This window comes from Thunnus maccoyii, chromosome 7 (genome assembly GCF_910596095.1).
Source record: "Thunnus maccoyii chromosome 7, fThuMac1.1, whole genome shotgun sequence".
Lineage (NCBI taxonomy): Eukaryota > Metazoa > Chordata > Actinopteri > Scombriformes > Scombridae > Thunnus > Thunnus maccoyii.
The window spans coordinates 24,855,081-24,875,012 of NC_056539.1; the positions used below are offsets into that span (position 1 = coordinate 24,855,081).

Here is a 19,932-nt window from a genome sequence, read left to right on the forward strand (position 1 = left end):
ATCATTTACTTAACGTTTTCTTGTAATAACCAAGTGAACTATGGTTTTGTTTTACAAGCCTATTGTCTGCCCACTGTATTGTCATTTCAGACCCAGGTTTTGCGTCTTTCAACAACTGAGACATAGTGTGGTCATGTTTAGTCATATTTTGCTGAATTCTAATGAAAATTATAACACAAAATGTTTTTTTTTTAATCTCCTGTCCATGCATGCCATGTGTTGAATTTAAGCAAGAAGTGCCCCCTTCCCAATTTAGAATTAAGTTTATGAAATTTTAAATTGAAAGTGAATATTGAATTGACATTTTCTACTTGGATTATTTTGTAAGGAGATTGAAAATCAGGGGTAAGTAACCATCTAACTAAACAGCTAAATATTTAATAACCACTTTCACTCATTAGTTACTATTTTTCTGCTTTAAATTCTGTTAATCAGTCAACATTCTTATTTCAGTGTTAATACTATACAGTAAAGTTAAGTATGAAATGTTTATTGATTAAGTTATTGAATTTGATTGTTTGCTGTGCTGTAGAGCCCATTTAATGAACATCATAAAGAAACTTTTGGCAGCTTTCTCTTCACTTTCCTCGTGACCAACTGACAGAGGTTATATCAATATGTCAGTAAGGAAGTGATTATGAATAAACACACTCTACGTCAATATGCTTATCTGGGGGCTGAATCCTGAAAAACATACAGAAAATGAGAAAAGATGACACACTGATGACATTATTGATTAATGCACATGCATGTTTCAGTTGGCATCTTTCTCCAGTGTGCCCATGAGCAACAGTGTTGCAACCAAGAAAGCAAGATGTTTTATAACGATAATTAAGTACAACAATAGCCTATATATTTTATATTATTATATTGTATATACTGTATATGTAAACCTTGTGTCCTGGTTTTTAGAAACCTGGATAAGGTCTTATCCTGTTTTTTTTTTTAGAAACCTGGATATGCTACCTGGAGTACTCCTAATAGAAACTAGCATAGTGCAGCTTATCCAGGTTTCTGAGCATTCTGTGTCGCTGGACAAATGAGAGGCTGAGCAAAAATAATGATTCAAATAATTTGTTTGTGCATATTAGCTTCCAATTTACTTGGGTCATAGCTAGTGGTGCAACGGATCGTAGTTGATCCGTGATCCGTACGGATCACCCCCCCACGGTTCGGCACGCATGTGAACCGCAAAATTTAATGTCTCATTTAAGACAAAGTGAACAAACTGCTGTAAGTACAAGTCATGGACAGTCAGCGTGTCGCTAACAGGGATTTTGAAGAGCAACGACCAAACCAGCATCTAACGGGTCCGAGGTGACATCTGCAGGTATTTTTACGTGCTGTTTAATGTGCTGCAGCTGATCAGCTAATTAGCTAGCAAGCTAACTGACGTTACCGATGCGCAATTGAGCATTGAATATTTTATATATTTTAAGATTTTATTTAAACATTGGACAATTTGAATGTTGTTTTCATTTAAGACCAAGGGCAAGAGTTCCTTGCTGTAAGTGTTTTATAGAATATATGGAAAACAAAGTTTTATTTGTCCCCGCCCCGCCCCCCTTTTTTTGCTGATCCGAAAAATGATCCGATCTGTGACTCAAATCCGTGATACGATCCGAGTTTTGTGATCCGTCGCACTCCTAGTCATAGCTTATACAAATTGTTAATGATTTATGTAAACAATTTATTAATGAGAATGTAATTGGGCATAAGCTTTGTCTAGCTTGCGGATATACTCCACAATGAGCTGTTCTTACAGTCAGATGGATTTCAAATAGGGCTGGGCGATGCTTGGAGTGACTTAATGCGCAAGGCAGTTGAGCAAGAATAATAAAATACCTTCACCACTTGCAAGGCTGTCATCAATTATGCATACTGATGCAATGCCTGTCCGGAATGGGCCAATTGCTCATCATTTCTCGAGAACTGCGCGCATATATATATATTTGTATGTGTTTGTTATGTTTTCTCCTGTGTGCGCACGTTATTTGTGTGTGTGTCCCGCTCAGCCAGTCAGAGCCCAGAAGCCCCATCCCACTGTGATGTGACTGTGTATATATCACTCCCGTTGCTACACCTCTCATAACTGGATAATATTCAATTCAATTCAATTCAGTTTTATTTATATAGCGCCAAATCGCAACAGAAGTTCTCAGGGCACGTTTCACATAGAGCAGGTCTAGACAGTACTCTTTATTTTACAGAGACCCAATATTCCCCCATGAGAAAACACTTGGTGGAGGAAAAACTCCCCTTTTAACAGGAAGAAACCTCAAGCAGAACCAGGCTCTAGATGGGTGGCCATCTGCCTTGACTGGTTGGGTTGAGAGAGAAAGAGGGAGGGGCAGAGTGGAGAGATAGACACAGAGAAGCACAATAACAACAATTATAACAATAACGATAATAATAACATGACTAATAATAATAATAGCAGGCATGCCTGTCAGGACCACGGGGGTCCCCCGAAGCTACGGTCTACGGAAGCCCACCAACCATGACTAATAATAATACCCCATCAACACAAAATTGAAAAAAAAATGAAAGCTCAGATCAATGTCAATCAAAGTATTTTTCACAGTCTGTCTGTGTCATAGATGTGATGTGTGTGAAATTACGAGCCAGAGCCGGCTAGCCATCTTGAGTCTGGAAATGTCTGGAGTCACAACAGTCTTGTGAACTGCAGCAAGTGCGCATATATTGTCATTCACACCACAGTTTATGGGATCATCAGCATTACTTTTTGACTAAAAGCAACCTTTCTTTGCATGTTGTAATAACTCTATATTCATGATATAGACAATTTACAATGGCGCAAAATCAAATATCTTGATTAATCTAATTAGTTCAATATATCGCCAAGCCCTAATTTAAATACATTTTCAAATTGTCATGAGTTCCAATAATCAGCTATAATACAGAAAACACAACAATTTTGAGAATTGCTGTTATGTCACTCTTTTGTTTTCTTTGTTTCTGCATGACACATTGCTGTTCACTTTAGCAGTCACTGTATGGAAAAAACTAATTGACCTGCCTCAATTAACACTTACCTGGTTAAAAAGGACTAGTTCGTAAGACTTGATGTTCGACCAAAAAAAAAAAAAAAAGAGCTGGTATCATCGTTCCAAATGGCCACACACGAAGATGCAGTAGAAAGCCGGTTGTCATGGAGAGGAGTGAGATGTGGTAATGGTTTATGTTTGGGAATAATGTCGCACATTTTCGGATACTTTCTCCTATAAGACAACATGAAAAGACATAAGATAAGCGCCAGAAGTAGTTGTGTAACAAATGAAAACAGAGAACTAAAGACAGAAGTTTAGACACTGTGTATTTTGTCTGGCTAATCATTGTGTGAAATGGGTTATAAATGTCGGATTATTGGCTTGTGAAATTGTCGTTCACAGACCTCCTCTAAGTGACAACAGGCGTGTTTCGAAATTATAGTGGAGAACTGAAACAATTAGATGATCAATCAATTAATTGATCAGAAAAACATTAATTAGCATCACATTTGATAATTAGTTGAATCGTTTAAGTCTGGTTTTTTTTAAGAAGAAATTATCTGGTTCCAGCTTCATTACGGGCATATTTCACTATGTCCTGACATATTATAGACATATAACATTATCATTTTCAGAAATTTTCAGATTAATTGATAATGAAAAAAGTTGTTTGTTACAGCCTTTATGCAGCATTTCCTACTGCCTCCTAGTGGAGGCAGTATTGACCAGAGGTGGTCTGTCAGAGCCCTCACTGCAGACCACTTTTTAGAGGTGTAATTTTTAGTTAATAAAATATTACAAATCAGTAATTATAATGTTATTGTTAAAATAATTTATAATAAGTTATTATTTATTTGCAATGCTTGAATTTGCTGGTGTGAGACATATGGCCTAATTTCTATCTTTAAAAAATTCTTTCCTTTGTTGTTGGCTGATTGTTGAGCAACATGAGCGAACATCTAGGCCATCGGGTTGGCAGTTCCGCTAATGCATTTGTCTTAGTGGGAGAAATAACGAGGTTTGCATAGTTTCAGCTTGTTAAGCAAGTGTGAACAGGTGCCGGAAGCATTTTTTTGATGGACTTATTTTATGTGGGATTAATGAAATGATTTGCATGTTGTTTCGATTTTAGTTGCTTTTGTTGGGTTTGTTTTGTGTGTGTGTGTGTGTGTGTGTGTGTGTGTAGGAGGGTCATCAATCTGACCATTGAAGGCCCAGTGCGAGACCCCACAGTCCACTACTGTTGTATACTTATTTGAATCTCCTACACAACTGTCAGAATTGACTGTCATTATTTGTCTTTAAGCTGCTGCAAGGTCTCATTTTTTGTTTGTGAGAAATAATAGTGTCATTTTAACTTTTTCAAAAGAAAGGCATGCAGACAAGGCAGAGTGATGTCACCAACGGGGGGGAGGGGAAAACCATCATCTTTTTCAGCTAAAATGGCCTTGAAAATGTGGTGTAATGATTGCAAAACTCTAGCAAGGGAAGTGCTGGCATCTGATTAGTGCTACCAGTCTCAAGCAGTCCCAACCATGTTATTTGTTTAAAGATAGCTTTATTAAGATATCAAACCAAATATAGTACAGATATTTTTGTGTTTAATAGTAGTACAATAATAGTACAAATAACACCTATAAGCGACATTCAAAAGTGTGAAGTTGAATTTAGATAGGAAGCGGAAGAATGTGGTAAATTGACACACTGAGTGATTAACTCACTAAAAAAATCTGACCGATGACTCAATGAAAATCTCTTCTCAAGAAATTCAGCTGTAGCGAATGAGAATCATGAGCAATGATGACTGTTCAATGATGGCCCACTTTCCAGGGGAGGAGGCAGGAGGTCACAGGATTTTAAAAAAAAAAGAGAAATTTTAAGAGCTAGTATTGGCTGTTTTAACTTTACTGTGTAAAACAGATTTAACAGGAGTTATGACAAGACAGAAGAGACAATCACAAAAAATGGTGAACAATGACTCATCATGACTCATCAAGTTGTCAGTCCCTGTAACTCGGGGACTAGAGTTCAGTCTTCGAGTTTCTCAAAAGGTTCTTGTTCCCCTGGGAAAGTTCCTGTCGTGGAAATGTCCTATATTTAGGTTACTGGACTTAGGATCACTTTCTCTTTCTCTCTGTGAGAGCTCTGCCTAGGGCTGTACCCAACTTAGAATTTGAATCAGATTTGGCTGTTCACTATGAAGATTTGACTATTTGTTCTTTTTTTTTTTATGAACTATCAGGCAATCAGAGAATCCATTGGCATGAGTTTCAGTGATGATTTTGACTACATTAACATAGTCAAATGCAGCACAGTCAATGGAACATATTTTTGAGCATTTAAAAATCAATAAAAGACAGCTCCATATGATGAAAGATTTGAATTACGGCCTATTTGAAATGCTGACACATACCGGCGGGCTACCATATGGATGATGGAATAATAAGACAGGCAGCACACATGTATTTCTGTTTAAATCAAGCTCTTATAGCCTATCTTTTTTAATTTCACTTTAAAGGTATACTATGCAGGGTTTGTTGGTTGGTGTTTGTAAACACAACATTCAAAGGTGGCCCCTCCTCCCCAACTCAGAGAGAGAGAGAGAGCAGCGGTGGTCAAGTGAGATAGAAAGTGAATGAATATAGGTAGCGGAGGTAGTGAGAACAGAGCTGTGAATCCGATCGATGAAATGTTATTTTGTGATTATTTCACGGCAGGGTTCTGAAAGGCCTGAAAGAGTATCTCACTTCTGTATGAGTGGTGAAAAGTGGGCGTGTCATAATGAATCTTAGCTCTGTGCCGTTAAGAGTTGAAGATTGATTGATAGGTGGATGTCATGATATTATTGGTTGAAATAGGTTAGTTCAAGCCTAAGTAAGCACACGGAAGAAAACACGATTGGATTTTGATATAAGAATACAAAGAAATTGATTTTTTTTGTATTTTTTTGGCATATATTGTTAAATAGTGCACAGTATGACCATGAATGTGATCTAAAACGGTTACCAGGGCATTTTTCATTTAATTTTAGTTTTAAACATAAAATAAATAAATGTTAAGCGTAGACGAATAAATAATCAAATTAAACATTTGCAAGTTAAGATTTGACTCACACAAAAAAAGACTGGTCGACTGCTGTTGTTAGTGTTTGGGGCCGTTTCCAAACAAGCTACCATGACCATAATCTTCATGATGGATTGGTTTGGCTCCGCACATAAGATTTGTTGACAATAAGAAAATTACAGAAAATCACCAAGCTCATCCTTTAACTACATGATTGTGTATTTGTCTTTGTCTTTGTGTTGTCAACACACCATTGAGTGCAAAGCAGCACTGTGGGTGAATGGATCCAGTGTAGACACGTAGGCCTGTCATGATTACTGATTTTTCAGAGGATATATTGTCCCAGAAATAATCACAATAAACAATATTATATTATCTTAAGACCATAATAATGCAAGTACACCCTTTTAAAGAGCAGTGAACTTTTAATTCTTAGGAAACATTCAAACATTGGACTTGGAATGTGAAAAAAAATCTTTAGTTAGTCGGGATTGCCTGTACATGGCTCCCACCTCCAACATCACATGTAAACATGGAAGTGACCGGGCAGTGATGGCAGCAGCTTTCAGTGGGTTCAGGATGGAGTAGCATCCTTACCTTGAGCTGCTTACTCACCAGGGTGGCATGGGGGGGATCGGAGGGTGGGCTCTATACTTTTGTAAAAACGCCAAACCGCCATCATGGGCCGGGACGGAGTTATTTATGGTTAATGCCATATGAGTGGCGCCACTCACTTGCGCGTTCCCCGCATGGGACATGTGGCTAAAATGTCAGTGACATTCTTATGTAAACAAACACGCATGCAAACACAAATGGGCAATATTTAGGTCAGCAAACATGATACTGTTGATAATTACGTTATCATAAAATAAGTCGATAACGTGTTTATGGTGATAGGCTTATAGACGGTGATGAAAGACTCATGGCTGCTGTGGACGTGCTGTTTTTGCTGTTGGTCTTGACAGTTAGGCGACAGTGATGACGCTCAAATTCCTTGCTGCTCCTACACAGCAATGATCTGTCTCAAACTCCTGTTTAGATGTCATCATCTTAGCTCAAAGGCTGACGTAATTTCACCTGCACTGGGGGTTTAGTGAGGCATCACTGTATTGTGTGTGCGTCTGTGTGTCGGGGCTCTGCGCGGTATAAATATGAGTCATCAGACTACTGAACACTGAACTCAGAATCTCTGCTGTTTATGGAGCTCACCACACAATCACACAAAGACAAAGTGTCATTAACCAAAGGGGGGATCAGGCAAACATTATAATGGGCTTACTCTGATGAACTTGATATCAGAAGCTATTGTTTTTTTAAACTTGGCATAAGACATAAGCTAATATTATGAATGTTAGCCTACTTAATGGCAGTTTATTGTAAAACAAGGTATATGAAGTTTGGTTTAACTTTCCACTGACCATCACAATACAGCAAGTTATGGGTAAGAAAATTTTAAATAAGGTTAAATGATGTAAATTTTAATTCTAAAATTTGGCCCTCTGGTGCAACAACTGTTTTCCATCACTGCTGTTTCCCAAGTGTGTATGTTCTCACCTGTATTGTCTATCCTAAAATTAATTGAATAGAAAGCTTACTTTGAAGTACACAACATACAAGCCAAAGTTGCTTCATACAGAAACTATGACTTTAAATAAAATGTTTAATGTAACATTCCCTCTCTCCTCATTTCTCTTTGTCACTTATTTCATCCAGTGTCTGAATGCCAACTCTGTGGGTGATGGAGTTGAGCAGGCAACTCTGTGGGAAGATGAGGAGATCCAGCAAGAGGGCCCCACTCTCCTCCTCTCCCACTTCCTCTTGGGGCCTGGAGATCCACTTTTACACACCGGATGTACACCAGCTGGAGTACTTCAGAGGCTGCTACACTGTAGAGCAGCTCTGTGTGGATGCTGCCAAGAAATGCTGTGAGTGACTGATCTATTGGCTACTTGGCAAAACCAAGTATTGCCTTGTCTGCTGAAAGATTTACTGTTAATTGCTAATAATGTAGTGAGTGTGTTGTAGAATTTACTGTGAATATATTGTGTGGCAAGTAGGTGCTCAATCACTTGAAAATACACAATCACCAGCTTTACATCTTAGATCCCCACTCCTCAGTGACATTTCAGTGGTTTATTCGAGGTTTACTGTTACACATGTTGGGCTCTATTATGGACACACTCATTCACACCATTAATAGATGCTGTCTGTCGCTTTTTGGCTTGGCAAAGTAGTGATGTTTACTGAAAATTCTTTCCATCAACATAGAGAGACAAACATTTAGCCTAAACAAAAGGAGAGGAGCAGCTGTGAGGAGAGATGGTAAATGACGGGAACTACTGCAAAAACATGGCTAAAATACAAGAACAAGCTTTTAGAGCTGGCTTAAAACATTGGCAAACAAGCCTGATTACAACTATTGCAGGGCTGGCTATTTGGTGATACAGTGTACCCGATAATAAAACCCTGGGTAATTTGTAGGCCTAATTCCTGCGATGATGGCACAGTGATCTTAGGCAAAAATACCAATGATTGGTACATGTAAGAATCTTTTGAAAAACATTGGTATATTTCAGTATGTATTTCGTATCTCAAACATGAATGTTTATAATAGTTAGCCTATTTGTCTCCCCTACCAACCACCCTGACAGGCAATCAGCTATCTTTGGGTTGTCTTGTTCTGTAACACTTAAGATGATGGGCAAAATCATTTAAGTTGTTTTGAGTGTGGTAATTCGTCAGCCCTTGTGGCTATAAAGTTAAGTGGCTCTGGTCCTGCCCTTTTCCTTCGACCCTTTATGATTAACTTTATGAAATCCTGCAGTGCAGAGTAACTGTTAATGAATAACTTCAATGAGGGATAAATCTATACAAATAATCCTGCACTCTCTCACAGAAGGACGTCTCTCGTTGATTGCAAATATAGATGAGTAATTATTACAGATGTACCTCTAAGTGCTATCACTTAGCTAACAGTCAACACGTGAACTAAAATGCATTAGAGTCCAAACAAGATGAACATCATGTTGAAATCAGAGTATCCCTTTAACCATATCATCATAGCAGATGACATCACTGCAAATCAGTTGTAACCATAGTTCAAAACCCATAAATCAGTTACTGTAAACTAGAGTAAGTGCCACTCCCAGGGCTCTTAAAGGATGTGTTCCTCTTTATACCCAACCATTAGTGATTTGAATTGACCAACTGATGTGCACTCTAGTTAGCCCGGCTGAACTGAAAATCGTTTCTCTTATTTCTTTTCAGGCATTTGAGAGCTTTATACATTAAACACATACATTTGCAATTGTTTTGTAAAACCATTCACAAGTGAAGAAACATACCGAATAACCAAGTGAGACTGATATGTTTGAGATTGTTTGCTGTTGCTCTTAAATCCTTTGTTTGGACAAAGGCTACAGCTAAAGAAAAAGATTGGTCAGAATATTGATCTTTTTTCCTCTTTTCTCTTCCCTCTCAGCAATCTCTCCTTTGTGCCATAACCTATTCTCCCTGTACAATGAGACGACAGGCATGTGGTATCCGCCCAACTATGAGTTCAAGATCACAGATGAGACCAGTATCAAGTTGCACTATCGCATGAGGTAAGCTTGACATCACAGCAGAAGCTGATGTTTATCTCCATGAACTTATTTCTTAAATTTAAACAAACTGTTTTTCCTGATTTAACCACAACCAAATTTGAAGTATAGTCTTCAAGATAATGGAAATATTATTGGGGAAAAAAGGTGAGGGTGTAGAATAAGAGCAATTTAAAGACCTATATGGAACGCAAAGTAGTGATTCCGGGGCCTCTTTCTGGAGCCACATAGACTGGTATGCCTTGTCCTGGCAAGGCTAGGTCTATACAAAGGGAGCCCAGTTAAGCCCCTACACCCAATGCGCAAGATTAGTTGTATGGATCTGTGCATTCCCAAATGGGCAGCAGGCAAAGGTAGGTGTTTGCCATGTTTATCATGTTTATGATGTTTACGATTGAGATGTCTTGTTCTGTAACACTTAAAATGATGGGCAAAATCGTTTGTCATTTTAATATGGTAATTTCTCAGCCCCTGTGGCTATAAATATAAGCATCTTCTTTACGCTTTATGATTAACTTTATGACAGTCTGCTGGTCTGCTGCTAACTGTTACTGGATAAATTCAGTCAGGGAAAAAATGAAGGTATAGGCTAAATATTATCCTACACTCTCTCATAGAAGAACTTCTCGTCGTCTGTTAAAATAATTGATTTCAAATCCAGATGAACACTTATTACAGATACCTCTGTTATTATTCAGCTAACCGTTTGCTGTCTAACTGTTATGCTTATCCCTGGCTATAAAAACTGGCTCCTGGATCTGGATGTCTTGTGGGGAAGGAGCAAGGGACAGAAAAATCCTAAACAAACTATGTTCTATAGTAAACTACATTCCATCGAGAGCCATCAGCCTGCAGGCCACCCCTGAAGTAGATACACTTAGGTTTACCACTACACAAAGCACAGGCTCTGGAGTCAAATGCCCAGATAGGGACAGGACTGATTCCTAGTTTGGAGCTTTCCAAGGTGAGAGGACCTAGTATACTCATTGACCCTTGTAGCTTTTTTCAAGTAAAGGAACTTAACGACCCGTGATCTGGAGCTTCCCCTAGCCTAGGTTCTGCCTTGTTTACCCACTGTATTTTACAAGGAGGGTAGTCCTGAAGATGGTACCCTGTGGGGCTCCATAGTTCTGCTAAGGGACTTAAATGGTCATGTGGGTGAGTTGCGGAGCGTTCAGGAGAAATGGCCTGCCTGAGCTTTTGGTTTGGTGATCTCAGGATTACATCTTTTCTTTTCGCCAGTGATATAGTTCTTTGACTTCCAGTGCACGCTGGGGCTTGAACACAAACTGGGATTAGACTCAGTACCCCCAAGTCTGAAGCCATGATACTCTGCTGGAAAACTGTAGATTGTCCCTTTTGGGTCGGATTAGGTTGCTGAAGGAGTTAGTAGTATCTCGCAGTCATTTCAATAAGGATAACATGGCGTGTGCGTTAGACAAGCTTATTTATGCGCCACTGGTAGTGATATGACAGTTTGTAACAAACTGTTGTGTTGAGGGAGTTAAGCCTGAAGGCAAAACTTTTGCTTTACCAATCAATCTACATTCCAACCCACATCTTTGATTCAGGAGCTTTGGGAAGTGAGATCAGGGATTCAAGCAGTTGAAATGTGTTTGCTTGAAGCGCTCTTTGTTTGTGTGGAAAGGATCCAGTTTGGATCGGGATGCATCCTGTAGGCCTCCCTTTTAAAGCATTTGGTGTTGTGTCCAAATTGGAGGAGACCATTGGACAGACCCAAAATACACTGAAGGAATTATATATAGCCCACCTGTCCTGGTAACACCCCAGGATTCTCCAGAAGAAGCTGGAAGACTTGGCAACGATAGATGCAAGAGTCACCCCGTTTATCCTGCTGCCATCACATGTACATGTACCATATTACACCACAATTGGTGTAAAATAAATGGAACACTTTGAATGTTGGATATATTTTGTCTAGAAACTAAAAAGTGAAATAAACAAAACTACTTTTTTTTTGTTTCAAGGATGAATACCCACATCCATCACCCATCCACAAGTCCTGGGTATTCAAGTAGTTTTACAAAACACAACATTCTGGGGTAGTGGCAGCCATCTAAAATAGAAACATACTGGTGAAAAAGATTGTCAGGATACTTATGGATGTGAGATTAAGTGAGACAGTCATAACTGTCAGTTTATGTTAGTTTTAAAGGTTGCAAATATTGCCTAAGGGAAGTGACTGATGCAATGCTGAAGCATGTCATTGCCACATGTATAGAACACTAGATGTGCTGCTGACAGAAGCACTTGATTGCATACAACTTCATAACACTGCTAAAAACAAGCTGCTGAATAATGCGGATGTGTGTTGTGGATCAGCAGTGGCTCTGTTCATATAAAATCAGGACATGGCAAATGCCAAAGGGTGGCTTGGCAAGCTGAGGTACATTCCAAGTTCCCAAAGGTTTACTTGTTAGATCTTGATTTTCACTTTGGCTTAATAAGAATATGGAGACGGGAAAACAGCCAAAGATATCTCAAAAATGTTTGGAATTCAACAAAACATGGAGGTCAACAGTACATCAAAAAGAGGTGTTTTAAACCTTTGGTCATAAGCAAATATTTTCTCAGAATAGGCTTGAATATTAGGAATTCATATAGAAAGCAGTGAGTCACTGACATCTTACACCCTTAACAGATGCCAAGAGTAGAGTCTAATTATCTATATGACCCAGTGATAGGGTACTAACTTACTCATTTTACCCATGGTTTGAGGGGAGAAAATAGTTTAATGAGGCAGGCCAGCAATGTCATATACCAGACAGGATAACTTTGAACAGAATCCCTCTGCAGGGAAACCACTCTACAAGTTAGGTGGCATGTCATTCAAAGAGGGGAAAGAAGATTACTGTTGTGTCAATTGCACTTCCTCTTTCCCTTTAACCTGTTTTGACAATAGCTAGTGAAGAGAAAAGCCAGTGTGCATAGAAACTAATTGTGGCATGTGTTGTGTGCTTGTGTGCATGTTTTGTTTTGCCGCAGTCTGCTTTGCGTACTGTAGTGCAGTCTTCCAGACAAGCAGGGTATTGTGGTCAAGTCTCAATATACACACAGTTAGCATAAACAAATGTTACACACACACACACACACACACACACACACACACACACACACACACACACACACACACACACACACACACACAGCAATAATAGCTCCACAGGTATTTCTATCATGTCAAAAATGAATAATTAAAAGAAAAAGACTATACTGCTATGTTTGCAGCTTTATGAGACTGCAATGCTTTGAGCTAAATGCTAACATCAGCCTGCTAACATGCTCACAGTGACAATGCTAACATCCTGATGTTTAGCAGGTATAATGTTTACCATGTTCATCATCTTAGTTTAGTGTGTTAGCATCCCAACATATGCTCAATTGCACTTAATACAAAGGATAACTGAAAATGATGATGATTGATGATGATGATGATGGGAATGTCATTAGTTTTGCAGGTATTTGTTAATAAACCAAATGATACATCATCTGGGAGCCATGTATGTATGTACAACATTTTGTACCAATCCAAATTTTATTTCACTGTGTTCACAAGTGAACATTTTGAACAGCTTCAGAGTTCCTCTTTGGCTAATAACATTTTATCAGTCTATCACCAGTACATGTGCGCTCATTAGTTGCTGATTTTTATGTTCCTTTTTTTCATCCAATGTGGTTTGCCAATTTCCTTATGCATTGCCCTTTGTCTGCTGTTGGTCTGGGAGGATGTAGACTGACGTCTGTGACGCTGTATAGACAGAGATCATACATTTCCTCTGAAAAGAACAGGCTAGCTGAAAATTTGCTTCATTTCAGAGAAAACAGGAAAATAGGTCAAAATTATAATGAAAAACCTCAGTGAACAACATTGAAATTCTACTTGCGTGATTGACCTTGCATGACATGTTAATGTGAAGATGACAAAAAGGCAAAAAGGACTTTAACTTTCAGTGATGAACATTTTCACACTTTAATCACTCCATACAATACAGGAGGCTGTAGAGCACTTCCTGTTGTATTTTTTCTTTTTTTGTTCTCTTATGCACGCTCAGGTACAACCTCATGTATGATTCAGGTTGATATTGAGATTTTGATTCCACTCTCACATTTTCACTTCTCCAGTCACTTACTGACCTTTTTTAGTGCATAGCAGTATTTCACCAGCGTTCATAACAATTCAAACTTGCATTCAGCTCATGTTAGGATTCATTTCATTTTTAAATTCCACCGTTGGCAGTCATCTCTTCACCCAAGGCTGGAATCCCATTAAGGCAAACTCAAGGCTTACCTTTTGTTATTTGTAGAACAAACATCCTTTCAGTTCAGGCAATAATTTCAACACAGTGCAGCAGTTTCCTGGACATGGAGAATCTAAATCAATGCATTCAAGAATAAAATAGGTTACTGTAATTACATTTTTATAAATACCCGGTGTTATTTTATCTGTCCCCTGTGCATTTGCCGGTTTTTTGAAAGTCATGCATACTCTCTTGAATGCACACCTTGTATTACATTGTTAACTTGTCCTTCTGTCTCTCTCCTCTCAGGTTTTATTTCAGAAACTGGCACGGCACCACTGAAGGAGAGTCTCCAGTCTGGAGACACTGCATCAGCAGACTCAGAGGGGGCCTTAGCCCACAGAGAACACCTGAAGGAACACCCCTACTGGATGCTGCGTCCCTGGATTACCTGTTTGCCCAGGTGTGTGCATGCATCAGGTTTGGGGTAGTCACTTAGACATAAAGTAATCAATTACTAATTTTTAATGACTGTCTTTATCTTGTCATTGGATTGTTTTAAGCAATGTGTTGTCATTGTTGCCTGTGACTCCAGCAAAAACATATTTGGATTTACTATTTCCTCTTTTAAATGTCTGCATGGAGTGAATTTGACAGCACATACTGATTGAAAGGTCATGTATCAACACAGTTCAGAGTTGAGTTTCAAAACATCAAGTAATACAAAACAACTGGGAGGAAATGTAATGATATCAGGAAGTGCATATTTAAGATCAGACATAGAGCCACTGTTGTCAATGAAGTCCTTTCTGTTCCTTAAAATGTAAGTAGGCTGAAAGAAGTTGTTACACTACAGGAATGGATGTTTCTAAACTACAAATAATAGTTTTACTGAATTGTCAATTGTCAAAAATATAAGAAATAGTGTCCATCTAATATTCTTGTAAATGCAACGAAGAATAAGCAACTTAATTGTATTTGGTTGTTTTACAGGAGTTGTATGGCACTTTCTGAACCAAATCATACAATATATATGTTTGTTTCTCAGGGCCAGCATGACTTTCAGACGGGTGTGGTTCCACTGAGGATTTCCCAGTCTGAGGCAGAGCAACATGAGATAGAGAACGAGTGTTTGGGCATGGCTGTGCTTGCCATCACCCACTATGCCATGAACATGGATATGCCCCTGCCCACTGCTTCTCAGGAAATCAAGTAATACACAAACCTACATACACATACACAATACTGCATGTCTGAGTCAATGATGGAATCATTAATTTTCTAAACAGGTCTGGGTGACAGGACTTCTACAGACTTTTGATTTAGATCTTAAAATCACACCCACACTTAATAGTAATATTGGCAGCAGCCAAAACATACTTACTCCCCCTACTTGTTCCTTTTCAAGAGCGGATAAATGCTTGGCCCACATGGACATGTTCTCCCAAAAAACACACATTTGCACATCCGCAGGGAAAGGCACAAACAGTCACTATTTCTTCATGTAAATTCCATCCACTTGGTACGTTTGCATACTGGGATCAAAACAAGATTGTTGTTCAATTCAGAGCAGTATCAGAATTCCTTTCAGAGACTCAAGAGCAATGTTGTAGTCTTGTTTATAGCCATGGTAAATTTTAAACAGTTAACTGACTAAACCTGTTGATGAGCTAGGTGGTTCAGTATATATGTTACAGTTCAGTTTAAACTGCATTATCACGCATGAATTTAAAGGAAGATATACCTCTCTGTCTTAATCCCACCAGCTACAAACGTTTCATCCCAGAGACACTGAACCGTAACATAAAGAAGCGCAACGTTCTGACGCGCATCCGCATCAACAACGTCTTCAAGAAATTCCTCAACGAATTCAACCGCCGCACAGTCAAGGACAGCAACATCACGCCATACGACCTGAAGATTAAGTACCTTGCCACACTGGAGGGTCTGACCAGTGGCCTGGGCAGTGAGCTGCTAGAGCCCATCTCGCTCAGTGTAATTCAGGAAGGAGATGTCTGCAATGGAGGCTACAATGGTAAGAATTCAGGAAGATGATGAAAAAGTGTCCATGGTACAAGTTCAGGCACTGCACCAGATTTGTGGTGTGCAACATCTTAGTGCATGTTTTTATTCGAAAAGAAGTTTCACTGGATTTATGACATAAAAGAGAAGTATTTGTTTACCAACTGCATCTGTGTGGGAGTCGATATGACATCAATAGAAGAGAACTCATTATTCTCATTATTTTTAAAATTATTAGGCATTAAGAAACAAAAATACATGTATATCTACAACTGCAATTTCTAAAACTGAAATAATTGTTTGCTTTTATAGATTTAGTGTAATATTTCTCATTTGTTATGGATTATGGTGACTATGTAGCTGTGGTTAGTTTGGTGGTGTGTTTACATACTCGTTACTCTGTCCACGGTTCTAAAAAAAGGTTTGAACCTTGTTGACATCAACATGTACCTGTATGTAAGTTTGTGTTGATGGTTAAAACCAAAAGTGAAAGGAACAAGATGTTTACATGTCGCAATGACCCACTTATCGTGGAGTAGACCACGATAAGTGGGTTTCGCTTTAATTTGAGTAACGTCTGAATTTGATGATTGTAAACAATTTGTGAAGTTTCCAAGCACTGATGCAGGACTGGAAGGATTGAGTAACCTTCTTGAGATCAGAATGTTTTTTTCAATGTAAACATACAGTAGCCACATGCAATAAGACATAATGATCACGGTAATATTTTCCAAAAACAACATGGAGAAACTTAGGGATGCACGATATTATCGGCACGTCATCGGTATCGGCCGATAAAAGCTCTAAAATGAAAGATCGGCATTATGAGAGGCCAATTTGTCACCATCCCCTCCGCCGCCTAACTGTGCTTTCCTTAATGGACTGTGTCACCCTGGAGAACCAGGGCTAACGTTAGCTGGGAGGCTAGCGAAGGCTAGCTGGCTGTGCTTCCCTCCGGTCATGCTGCGGCTAACGCTCCGCTAGCCTCCCAGCTAACGTTAGCCCCAGCTCTCCATGTGGATCCAACTGGACCACCGAGCCCCGATTTGTTATTTGGGTTAAAGTGGGAAGAGGCAGCAGGTCTGACGGGCAGCTGAGTGAAGTGGAGCCTGCGGAGGAAGCACCGGGACCATCAGGGTGAAACAGTCCATCGAAGTGGTGCGGTGTTCGGCTGCACAGATAAGAAATCCTTCGGCTGACAGGATTTACCACTCTGTTTGAAAAATAATAAACTTCATCTTCTTCTTTTTGGTTCATAATAGTCTCCTCAGCCAGCTGGAAAAAAATATGTGCATATATCAGTATTGGCAATCGGCCATAATGAGTTGGAAATATCGGCATATTGGATATCAGCAAAAAATCCAATATCGTGCATCCCTAGGAGAAACCAAACATTTAATGTATAAATGTTTTTCTCAGCCATCTGTGTGTCCTGTAATCATCGCACACCTGTGTTTTGGCTGTGTGTAACTGCTGTGATACAACTTTTGCTTGCTGATTCTAGGTTACTGCAACCAGAGCCAAGAACAGAGCCAGACTCAGACCGTAGAGACAAGCCATGACATGCAGGTCCTAGTGACTGGTACCACTGGCATTTCCTGGAGGAAGAAACCTGTTATAGTAAGTAGAACTGAGTTGTGAACAAATCTTCAAGGACATCTAGTTTCACTGTGGTTCGCTTGGGCTGGTGTGAAAGCTGTCAATTGAATTCTGGACTGCACTAAACAACTGGACCGCTGGACTGCTTAAAAAGGAGGGTCTTGTTCTGCTTCTAAGCAAACTCTGATGCAGTTAGTTTGTTGTCTGAAAGCAAACGGACCAACCACAGTATTTTGTGATAGTAGTATGTGATTTTAGCATGATATCAAAAGCTCAACTTCTATTAAATGAATTTTCTGCCCCTATAGCCATGTTATAGGGATATTACACGGGGCATTAAATGATGCACTGTTTCCTACCCACAAACTGCTTTTCACATTTTCAGCACCTCTCCTGCTGCCTTTATGAAATATATGAGGTGTAATCAATTACCAATAACAAATTTCACATTTAGGCTTCTTACTTTTATAAACATGGAACTGGAATTGGTTTAGTAAAACCACTTAGATTATTAGATATTAGATATTCAGATGCCATATATATTTTAATGATAATGGATTGAATGTGAACAACAGCAGTGCAATTGTCTTAATTAAGAAAAGTCTTTCTTAATTGGCTCTTGAGGTAACTAGTATAAATGTGATAGCACAGCACATTGTGTAAGACACTTGACATATGTACATTACATGACAGTATTTGAATATCGATAATTCACTTTTTATGTTTTGTTTTTTTTACATAACCTATGTGTGTATATCTGCTTTGTGTGTTTATTTTTAAATAGGTGACTGCGATCTCCAAAGAAAAGGGCAAATCAAAGAAGAACAAGCGGGATGGAAACCAGAAAAAGAAAGAGGCAGATGACAGCTGGGTGGTGTTCTGTGACTTCCATGAGATCACGCACACTGTCGTCAAAGAGGCAACCGTCACCATCTATAGACAGGACAACAAGAGGATGGTGAGACAGACATAAAAAGCTCTGTGATTGAAGTGGGATCAACCTCTATACTCACAGTTATACCTACAAACAATTTTTAATTACTTAAGCTTTAACTTCACATGTTTATTTTCAAGATTAGACATGTCATTTGCAACATGGGGTGTAACTACATTGAGGGGTAGAGTCATACCAAAACAGAAACATACACAAACTTGGGTTGTACCCAAATCAGAATTGTTCTTACTTGTCTCTGAATACTCAGTATTATAACTGATGTTTTTTCTTCCAAACACCTTTCCTACAATAAGGAGAAATATATAACTCATGGCATCCTGGCCTGATGTCTTACTGTAAGACGGTTTTAACGCCCTCATTCATCATATTCATTCATGTCATAGTTTAGTGATTAAAATCCTAGCGCACCATGGAGCATCTCTCCTGCCCGGCTCCTTACAGCGCTGTTAGCAGAGGAGTCAGTCACACTGGATGGGAGTAGAGGAGTTTGTACCGTCTGGCTCAAAAGTAGTTAAGCTGACTTAGCTTAGCATTCAGCACTCAGAGCTAAGAGTAGCAAAGCAGCAAAAAGGAAACATGCACTGACCTCTGTTTCATTGCTTTTCTCTATTACAGCTATTTTTGTAGTTTGTAAACATATATATCCTGTCATGCGATATTCTGTGTCCAATCACGCAGCTCAAAAACAGTGCAGCGATTCGACTGATTATAAAGAGGTTTGACCAGGGAGCTTCTCGGCTGATGATTCGACTCGAGGACGTTTAGGGGGTGCTCTAATACAAACAGACTGGGTTTAAATTAAACGTTGTTTTAATGTTCTGTGCGAGTTTCCAAAGCATGTTCAATGTTTGCTCTGAAGCCTGCTCATACTTAAGATCTCATTTCTGTCTTTCTGAAAATGATTACCAACATTTACTTTAAGTTTTGGTATTTAAGAATTTAGTTTGAAAACATTTTAAGTACAAATTTCCTGCGGTTCTGTTGTTGCAATGGACTCAAACCTACTTGTCAAAAGTACAGTAAATACTATTGTTATGTGTCTTGATACAATCATAACACAATCACTGTTTGTGATGTTTCCAGTCAATCTATTGTGGAAGCAAAGCCTACATCTCAATGCATGCTGTTAACCGTGACTAATAGTGATATCTGATCACCTCGCTCTCTCTCGCCCTCCTCCTCTCTCTCTGTCTCTTTCTCTTTTCAGGAGTTGCAAATGGCTTCTCGGGCTGAGGCTCTGTCCTTTGCAGCCCTTGTGGATGGGTACTTCAGGCTGACAGTGGACGCTCACCACTACCTGTGCAAGGAGGTGGCCCCGGCTTCAGTGGTGCACAACATCAATAACGGCTGCCATGGACCCATCTGGTTTGTACTGGCAGTTATATTAGTGGAGTGTTTTACAAATGTATTTGCCCATACAC

The 19,932-nt window shown here is 39.1% G+C and overlaps 1 protein-coding gene across 1 annotated transcript in view; it reads left to right on the plus strand.

Moving 5' to 3' along the window:
- jak1 (Janus kinase 1) overlaps positions 1-19,932 on the plus strand; it is a 41,765-nt gene that overhangs the window by 2,021 nt on the left and 19,812 nt on the right. Inside the window, exons 2-9 of the mRNA XM_042416092.1 lie at positions 7,788-7,999; positions 9,556-9,679; positions 14,245-14,398; positions 14,984-15,147; positions 15,702-15,970; positions 17,462-17,577; positions 18,341-18,514; positions 19,719-19,876. Of these exons, the coding sequence (XP_042272026.1) occupies positions 7,795-7,999; positions 9,556-9,679; positions 14,245-14,398; positions 14,984-15,147; positions 15,702-15,970; positions 17,462-17,577; positions 18,341-18,514; positions 19,719-19,876 (1,364 nt within the window). The 5' untranslated portion in view covers positions 7,788-7,794. The remainder of the gene's footprint in view (positions 1-7,787; positions 8,000-9,555; positions 9,680-14,244; positions 14,399-14,983; positions 15,148-15,701; positions 15,971-17,461; positions 17,578-18,340; positions 18,515-19,718; positions 19,877-19,932) is intronic.